Source organism: Drosophila arizonae, chromosome 3 (assembly GCF_054131065.1).
Source record: "Drosophila arizonae isolate 15081-1271.41 chromosome 3, UAZ_ARI_1.0, whole genome shotgun sequence".
Lineage (NCBI taxonomy): Eukaryota > Metazoa > Arthropoda > Insecta > Diptera > Drosophilidae > Drosophila > Drosophila arizonae.
In genome coordinates, this window is record NC_142923.1 from 4,984,429 (window position 1) to 4,994,181 (window position 9,753).

Genomic DNA, 9,753 nt, shown 5'->3' on the forward strand with positions numbered 1-9,753 from the left:
CTTCTTTTTTTTTTTTTAATTAAAAATAAGTGTATGTCAATTCTTAAAAATTAAAATTAATTAATATTTAAAGTAAATATTTAAAGCAATAAATAGTTTAAACTAATATTTTAGCATAAATATTTAAAGTAAGTATGAATGATTCGCTTTCCTTCAAGTCAAGTTAAATTAGGTTTCTTGCAAAAAAAAAAAATAAATCTTTATTATTTTACTTAAAATATATAATATTATTAACTGATATTTTAATATAAATATTTAAATTGAATTTGTATGATTCTCTCATATTTTATATATTTTTTAATATGAATAATCTTTTTTTATTAAATACTATTCTAGCTTAAATATTTATATGAAAAATCATTCTTTTTTAAATATTCTTCAATATATTTACTTCAGTTTACATTTTTCTTTTTTCTAGCGTGAAAGCCAAGTCGAGTCGAATTTTAGTTTGCTGCAAATGGGCTTTTCTTTATTAATCATAATTGTGTTGCAATTCCTGCTGATGCTCGTTATGGAAGATATAAAATGCATTGGGCCAACGGTGAGGGCTCATTGAGCAAATGCAACGAATCGAGAACAAGAACAAGAACAAACAAACTGAATACACATGGAACGAAACACAGTGGGAGAGGGAGCTGCAGTGGGTGGGAAGGAAGTGGCTCGCCAAGGCTTCTCCTCTCTGCTTCTTCCAGCTGCTATTCGCACATAAAGCCAAGCTTGGCCAGGCGCTCAGCGATAATTGGCTTCTCCAGCTTGTGGGGCTGTGGCTCCAGCTTTAGCAGCTGCTCCATGCCGTAGCGCTTCACGGACTTCTGCGTTGCGCTCGGCAGCGACTCGTACTCCTGCTTGACGTTCTCCTGCTCCCAGGCGGCCGATGGCGTGGGCAGCAGACCGCAGTTGGCAAAGGCGCGTGTTATGTTGCGGGCATGGGTTAGATTCCCACGACGCGTCTCGCCCTTGGCCACCATAGGTGCCGGGGGCCAATAGCGCGGCACGAACAGCTCACGATCCTTGGCTGCTGATCCACTCTGGGGCGCTGCTTTGCTGGGCATTATGTTGCCCTGACTGGACGGCCCCATGGCTCGCTGTGGATTGGCATGCTCCTCGAACCGGCTGCCATCCTTGGCCAGAGTATTGTTCTCCTTGTTGGCACCGGCGGCTGCCTCATGGGCTTTGGCCTTGCAGCGCTCGTCCCATTGCTTCACTGTGGGTATATAGCGCCTGGGCAAAGGCGGTTGCTGTGGCTGCTGCTGGGGCTGCAGCTGCGGCTGTTGCTGTGGTTGCTGCTGTGGTTGCTTTGCTTGCAGTGGCTGCTGCGGCTGCTGCGGCTCTGGCTGGGCATTCGACTGTGTGCTGCGCTTCAGGCATATGTAGCGACTAGTGATCGGCACACCCTGCGCCTTCTGCTGCTTCAGCTCCCGCTCGTCGCGCATCTCGCGCAGCACGTTCTCGATGTGCTCCCGCTTGATGATGCGCAGTCGGTCCACGCGTACACGCTCTTCCGGCGTGAACTCGACGGGCGCGCGCGTCAGATGAACTATGACCTCTGGCTGCTCAGTCGGCTCGCGCATGCGCCGCTGCTCCACCAGCTTGAGGGCCTCCAGGGCCACCTTGCGCTCCTGCTCGCGTCGCTTATCGTCAGATAGGGATTGTTTGATCAGTGCTCGGTCCTTTAGCGGTTTCTTGCGATTGCTCGGCAGCGAGCATGCCAGCGGCGCGCACGTCGACTCCTTCTCCACCAAGGCAGTCGGTGGGCGTGCCTCCTCCGCTTTGCTCTCCGTCTCATTTATGACAGCAGTCTTGAGCTCTTTGTGTTGAGCTGCTGGGATTTCGGACTGGATGACTGGAGTGGCCAGCTTTGCCTGCGGATAAGTACGCGGTCTGACGGTACGCTCGACATTCTGGGGCTTGGGAAAGCCTTTCCAGGGCAGCAGGAGCTTGGGCTCTCCCACTGGCTTGCGCACGTCCATGGCCTCGAAGTGGCGCTTCACATCGACCAGGCGTGAATCCCCAGTGTCCTTCGAGCGCGGCACAAACACGCTCGCATTCACATTAAGCTTGGCGGCTGCCTCGGCCTCGGCAGCTGCTGCGGCTGCTGCTGCCGCTGTTATCTCTGCTGCTGCTGTTGTCTCTGGTGCAGCTGTTGCAACATCTGTGGAACTCTCCTCGCAATCGCTATCGCTCTCGCTATCCCTGTAGAAACGCAGCAGCTCCGGCAGCGGCTTCTTCAATATCTCAAAGACGGCGCGACTCTTGATCAAGTTTTGCATTCTCTGGCCGTATAATAAAGTTAAACACGCTCGATTTCTCGATACTTGACGGGGTAGCTTAGCTCAGCTGAATATGAAAAAACGAGTGAATGCCACAGTCTGTTTACTGCTCCGATAATAATACACACGTCTATACTCATATCACTTCATGTTTGACAGCTGTGAGCCGGCCTGCTGAGAAGGCAATCGAGAGGAATTTGACAAATTGACAATTTGGGAATGTCACTGGAGAACAACTGACTGACAGATACCCTGTGATTGGATGAGAATTTTTTATTTTGTATATTATTTTATATTTATATTTTATTATTAATTTTAATTACTATAGGCATGAAGATGCTAAATATGTGAATATTTATTGTATTATACGTATCAAATGTATTGTTAAATTACTAACTTTGCTATAATTTATTTATTTATTTTAATTAATTGATGTATTTACATAATTTAATTATTTTTATATTTAAAATTTCAATATTAAAATTATTATTTGATTATATTTATTAAAATTATTTTATTGAAAAAATATTAAAAAAAAAAATATTTTATATAAAAATATATTTCCTGCTATATTGTTTTAATTTTCATAGAAAAATCGTACACCCAACGTGAATATTCCACTCAGTTTAGTAATAAAATCAAATTATCTATGTTAAGAACAAAAAAAAAAAAAAAATAAAATAAAATAAATAATAATAATAATAATAATAATAATAATAATAATAAATAAAAAATAAAAAATAAATAAATAAAATAAAATAAAAAATATATAAAAATAAAAATTAAAAAACAAAAATAAATAAATATATAAAAATATAAATACTTCCAGTTTTATCTATTAATGCTAATGCTGGGCCATACGTATCAAATGAAACTAATTTTGATTTTCTAGGAAACTACGAGCTCTGCTAAACGTACTGCATTCATGTGTGTACACATAGCTTAGAGATAAGGATATTCCTTTCTTTCGCCACCTGCTCTACACAGAATAGCAAGATTAGTTTGACTCCTTCGTTCTCCTCATCGATGGCTCGTCAATCTCTGCACTCAAACTCTTTTTTTTTTTTTATAGCTTCTGCAGCTCTAGTGCTTTAAACTTTTGTATTTATATTGCAGCAAGCAAGCAAACAATTTGCCTAGTTTGCAATTGGTAGCCATTGTAGAGACTTTGCCTTAGCTGACATTTACGAGTATTTGCACAATAAACGTGGGCGGAGGCAAGTGAGCAACTCGGTCAAGTGCAGTCAGCTTGACGATGGGGAGCAGCGGTAACGACATTCAATAAAACGTTAGCTATTATTATGGGAGCACGCTCACACACACCCACACACACTCCAGACTAGCACACACACAGACAGACACACATACACACATGCAAGCGTCTGGAGCTGCGCAAAATGAAATGCAATGAAATGAAATGAAAGAAGCGCACAGAAATATGCAATTTCACCTCAATCACAGCTGTAAAAAACAAACAAACAATGGGGCGAAGCACTGAGCTGAGCTGCACAGCAGGGTTTCGCCCTCATCTCCCGCCCTTACATCCCTTACACCCCTTGCAGCCCCCTGCTCGCCTGTCGCCCTCTCGCTCTAGCGCCCCCTTCGTAATGTGCCGTATCCTGCTTATCCCGGTCGTTATCGTCATGTGAGCCACATGCTGTTTGTTCAGCTCGCAGCTCGCAGCTCTCAGCTCGTAGCTCGTTCTTTTCATATCATTTTGCAGGTAAAGTTAAACGTAATTACTGGTCTGTGCTGTGTGCAGCTCTCCTGCCCCGTTTTGGCAGCGGAACAACCCATCTATTGCGCAATTGTGCAATGTATCATAGCGACGATAGACGATAGTCGAACCCACTTGCAATTCCAATCGCAACAAATTGCCAAACAGTGTCAGGTGTCAGGCATTTTGCAAAACACATTAAATCAATATTTTTGATCGACTTTTATCAGAAATTGCCATCAATAATATTATATTGTCAGCTGAGTTAAGAATCGAGTTTTGACTTTTTTTTAACGTTATTTAACACTTTAATTTGTCTGCGCTAGGCAAAATCTTTTAAATTTATATAAAGTTGATGTTTGTTCTTGATAAATATATACTTTACTTTTTTAATTTAAATTCATACTTTTGGTATATTTGTACAATACTAATTACCATTCATTTTTTATTTATTTATTTTTAATTTGTTATGTATACATCACAAAAGGCTTCTGATTTATATTGTAATATTTTTATTTAGAAAATAATAATTTGTAAATATGTTTATATTTTAAATTATTTTAATATTTTTTAAGGTTTTTGAATATTCTAATATATTAAAAAGAATATTCTAACATCGATAATATATTTTACTGAATATTTATCTGTATTATATTTTATTTTTATTTTTTATTTTTATTTATTTTTTTTTTATTTTTATATTTTTAAATCAATATAGCTTAACAGTGATATATATTATACATATATTAATATAATATTTAAAGCTTTTATGTGGATATTGCCAGCCATAGATTTGTTAATGCCTCCCTGATTCGTATCAAATAATTAACAATTAAATACGGCCGCTGTGCAGTTGAGCGGCTTAATGGAGCGTTCTTTGTGTGGCTCATTGATGTCCAATCAAATTGCCACTAACTGTCACGGACTAACGCATTTTATAACTCATTAAATTGACTTTAAGCCACCTTTTTCGCTGTCTCGCTTTGCCATTAATCCGCTTGTTCAACTTTCATTACATTTGCGCTTATCTGCATAATTGAAATGAATGCATAACGATATTTGTAATTTAAAACGAAATTAAAGAAGCGCAACAAAAAAATATAAATATTTAAAAAAAAAAATAAATAAAATAGAATAAAGAGCAAGAAAGCTCTGGTTGAGACTGCTCGACTACGGAAGTCCCTGAGCCGTTCACAGAACTTATGTTTCAAATATCGCCTTCATACTGCATACATAGACAACAACTCAGATACGCACACACATACGCACTCACGCACTTTGCTAGCTGCGCAGGGGGACCAGGGCTCTACCACGCCTCCCTCTGCCCGTTACATACATATGTATTAACATAACCAGTATACCCTAATTTTCCACATTCAACGGACGCAGGGTATGAAAATAAAATTAAAATTAAGCCAAATGCAAATGTGCATTGACATATGAAAAACACATCATTAATTTATAAATAACCAAATTAAACAATTAATTGCCAAGGACAGAGTAAAAAAATAAATAAAATTAATGCAAATATCAAATAAAAAGGTGAAATGAGTATAAAATCAAATAAAGAAGGAGAGAAGGGAAGGGCAACAAATTTAATTTCGCATTTGGATGCACAATTTAAATGCATTCAAAAATTCGATTTTTTTTCTGCTGCCTAGAAGTAATTAAAATTTAAATGACTATCTCTAGGCCAGGCAGTGGACAACAAAAGATCTGTTTCTGTGCGGCGGTAAAAAAATGAATAAATAAATGAATAGAAATTATTACGCATACGCCGCGTACGCAACGAAGGCGAAAGTGCAAAAGAAATGAACACGTTGACAGGCTGGCAGGCAGGCGGGCAGGCAAACAAATGAAATTCATTAACACGATTCTAATTACAACAGACAATGCCAGCGACAGTTAGCAAAGGCGATTGCTTAGTGGGCGTGGCAGCGTCAAGGGGCTGGGTATGTGTGTGCATTTTGCATACAAATTGCTAAATTAATGAGCAAAACACAGCCGCACAGTAGATAAAAGCAAATAAATTTGTAAATACGCAGCTCACACATAAAACACAAACCACAATGAGAGCTGATGGACGAGCTGATACCCTGCTTTCAAAGTTAATTGAAGGGACTATGAAATTTAGTCGATCTAGCGTTCATTTAAGTCTCGCGCTTAACTTTATCATTGCTCAGGGCCCAAAGGATTTTACAGGATATTTAAGCAATCATTAGCTTAGCTATTGGCGCATTTTAATAACTAGTTGGATTGGCTAATTGGAGGCTAAGCAAATATTTGCACTTCAATACCCTGCGCAGGGCCAATAAATTATGCAGAGCAGCTGCTCTGCTAAATGTTGCGTAATGCAAGAGCAGTTCGCATAGATATATATATATATATATTATATATCTGGCTGAGTGTGGCCAGTGACTAAGCCAATTCTGATTTATATGCCACAAAAATTTAAATAACCTTTAAGGGCGCCAAGCACTTGCTAAAATGCACATACATATATGCATATATGTATATGTATGTATGTATGTATGTATGTATATTGCCACAGGTCGAGTTAATAAGCCTGGCCATTCGCAGAGCAGCTGCATTTTACGAGCTTAGCTCTTTTGGCTTAGCCAAACGGTTTTTGGGCACACCGCAGCGCACAGTCGCAAGGTTAATCCTTGGCTGGAGCCCGAACGTCAGTCAGCAGCACGGCTCCTGCTCCTGCTCAACACCAGGCTAGTCTAAAGCTATTTCTGGCCCTTTTGAGGTATATGTCTGTCTGTCTGTCTGTTGGTCTGCCGGCATGCTTATGGTCGGGCATATGCGGCGTATACGTAACCTGCTCCGCACAGGCCGCAAACAGAAATCGAGCACCTGGCTGCACATACATGCACCTGAACATGTGTTCATAGTTGTTTTTAATGGCGCTGCAGCAGGCAGCCAGGCAGGCCGACAGCCAGGCCAACGCAAACAAAGCCAGCAAACAGACCAAAAATCTAGTTCACTTAAAATTTTCTCATTTCCTTCCGCCTGGACTTCCACAGCAGGCAAAAACTTTATGTGTGTGTGTGCGAGTGTGTGAGTGCTGCGAAAAAGGCTTAAGTTAACATGAAGTCGAGGGCAGACTGAGGCGGCTCTGAGAGGCCTTTACGTTCGCCTCATTGTCGCCGAAACGCATTTAGGAAGGAAATTAGTACGTAAATGTCATAATTTGCAAAAGAACTTTGTGCAGAGGATTGTTAAGACATTATAGACACCCACACACACACAATTACGACTGCTCCACATATTTAGCGGCAGCTGCCTAACTTATCAAAATGCAAATTTCAATTTGCCAACTGCCGAAAGCAAGAGACAAGGAACAAGAGTTAAAAAGTAAGAGAACTACAAATCTTTGGCTTTTTACCTGTCCACAAAAAGCATAGAAAAAAAAGAAAGGAAATTATCATGAAGACGAGGGCCAACGATGCGGAACCAAAGGGCAACATTGTATGTCACTCCTCCGCACACCCTCACACACACACACCCACACACACGTACACATCGGCAGCAATGCGGAGCAGAGGGCAACTGCTGTAATCCTTTTCAATGTTAACTTGCGCTCAGTGCGCGCTGCTCTCGCATCCCTTTTGCCGTTATACCGTTTCGGTCATGACTCGCCTGATTTCCAACTTATTTATTTGCTACTACCTTCTTTTTAGCTAGGGGCTGGGGCCTAGCCACAACTTTTGATAATGTCAACAGCATTGAACATGGCCGCAAACCAACTAAGCAGCCAACAGGAACATCCCTTGCTCGGTTTTCTTGCCGCTTGCTTTAGATTTTCATTTGCCAAGCACGAACAGGAGAAGCGCAAGGAGCCCGGCTCGAGTTGAGTTTGTCAATTTGTTGCAAATGCAGTAAACATCATCTAATTGACGTTGAAATTAACGTCGCTTGTCGCTTGTCGCTTGTCCCATCAGCAACAGTTGCTGCTGTCGTTTCTGTTGCTGCTGTTGCTGTTTCTCCTCTTTCTGTGTCTGACACATGTCCAACGAGTCTTTCTTTCTGATTTTTTGTCTTGGCCATTTTAATCGTGGCTCGCAGCGCCGCTGTCACCGCTGACAGCCGTCTGATGGCTCAGCCAGGCACCACTTGCCCCACGTGCCCCACTTGCCCCACTCGCACGCAGAATATGCGCATGTCAGCTGGTTTATGTGTGCTTTGCATAATGATTTTAATTGACTGATGGATACAATCAAATTGAAATTGATACGACTATGCGCCAAAGCCACTCTAACCAGCTAACTGGAGCAGCTGCCAGTTTCAGGGTGGTTGCCGGGTAGTTGCCGGGTGGTGGCAGTTGGTTGTTGGTTGGCGGCTTGAGTCCGGGTCTTAGCTACTCTCGCAGCGCGACCAAAGCTGTCAGCACATCCAACAAGTCTATCAGTCAAGTATCAAAAACGTGTGTGTGACTCTGCTCCATAGGGAACTCTCTAGCGGCGACGCCAGCTCAAGGCAAAAATCCACGGAAAACAAGCCAAAGCACAACAACGGCACCACAAAAGCGAACGAAGCGCACTCGAGTGCAGCTCAGTCAAGTTATATTTAGAAATCAATTGGCCAACAGCGAACTGCAAATGCTCTGCTAGCTTGAGAGAGTCGAAGCTAATCTCTTAGATGGGGCTTCGAAATCAAGGCTTTGATTATTATAAATAAAATCATAACTTAAGGTTTGGCTAAATATTTTTGTTATAAATATATTCATTATATTTTGTAGCACATGTTTACAAAAATATTTATAAAAAAAAAATTGTATAAATACATACGAAAAAAAAAAAAACATTTATATATATATTTGGTTTTTTTTTTTTTATATAATTTTGTTTTTTTTTTTTTTTATAATAAGACATTAAAAAACTTATGTACATATGTAACTAAAATTTATAAATGTTATATAAAGTATTTTATATTATAGTATATTTTATAACATTCTTATATGTAGTTTAGTTAGAAAGACCCAAATTTAAAATAAAAAAAAAAAATAATAATAATAATAATAATAATAATAAATAATAAAAATGTTAAAAATAAATTAAAATAAAAATGGCAAAAAAAAAAATATATAAAGTTTGAAAATATTTTAAAAATATAAATTTTGCTTGCGAGTAATATTAAAATATTTTATTTTATATTTATTTCATTATTTTTTAAATATTATCGTATTTTTAGAGTATTGTAAATATTATTTATTTTTTATTTTATTTATTTTTTATTTAATTTTTAAGTCACCACAAATCTTCAGCATTACCATTAGCTTATATAGGCTTCTATTAAAGCTCGGTCACTCACTCAGGAGCAAATATGCTCGCATATAAAAATGTTAGGGCCAAGCATGCGAGTGAAACGAAATTAAAAATAATTAATAAATAATATAGCTGAGAGTGGCAAATGCAGATTGCTTTCACTCCATGAACACATTTCTATATATATTTTGTATTATTGTGCCTTACTTAGGCATTAATGCAGCTATAATCAGGCTTTTAGAGTATGCGACTCTAGGCCACACTTTTGTTATGCATTTCTCTCTTACTCTGCTCTGTTGTTTTTGCGTTTTGTATGCAAGCTATTAACGCTGTTGTTGCTTGATTTGTGGCATTCACTGTTGCTGTTGTTGTTGTTGTTGTTGTTGCTTGTGCTTTTCGCGTTTTACTTGGCTGCGGTTCAACGCGTAAGCCCAGCCAGCCCGCCAGCCCGCAGATCCCTCGGCTCCGTTTTGGCTTTCGCTTCTCGCGCATT

The 9,753-nt window shown here is 39.6% G+C and overlaps 1 protein-coding gene across 1 annotated transcript; it reads right to left on the reverse strand.

Annotated features, from left to right (window-relative positions):
- Positions 1-441: 441 nt before the first annotated feature.
- LOC108609777 (uncharacterized) lies at positions 442-2,443 on the reverse strand. The gene has a single exon (XM_018001522.2). The coding sequence runs from the start codon at positions 2,268-2,270 to the stop codon at positions 696-698; it is 1,575 nt and encodes a 524-aa protein (XP_017857011.1). The 5' UTR covers positions 2,271-2,443; the 3' UTR covers positions 442-695.
- Between the last annotated feature and the right edge of the window lie 7,310 nt (positions 2,444-9,753).

Excerpts from the sequence above, each read along its gene's own strand:
- LOC108609777 (XM_018001522.2), bottom strand. The coding sequence starts at position 2,270 with ATGCAAAACTTGATCAAGAGTCGCGCCGTCTTTGAGATATTGAAGAAG.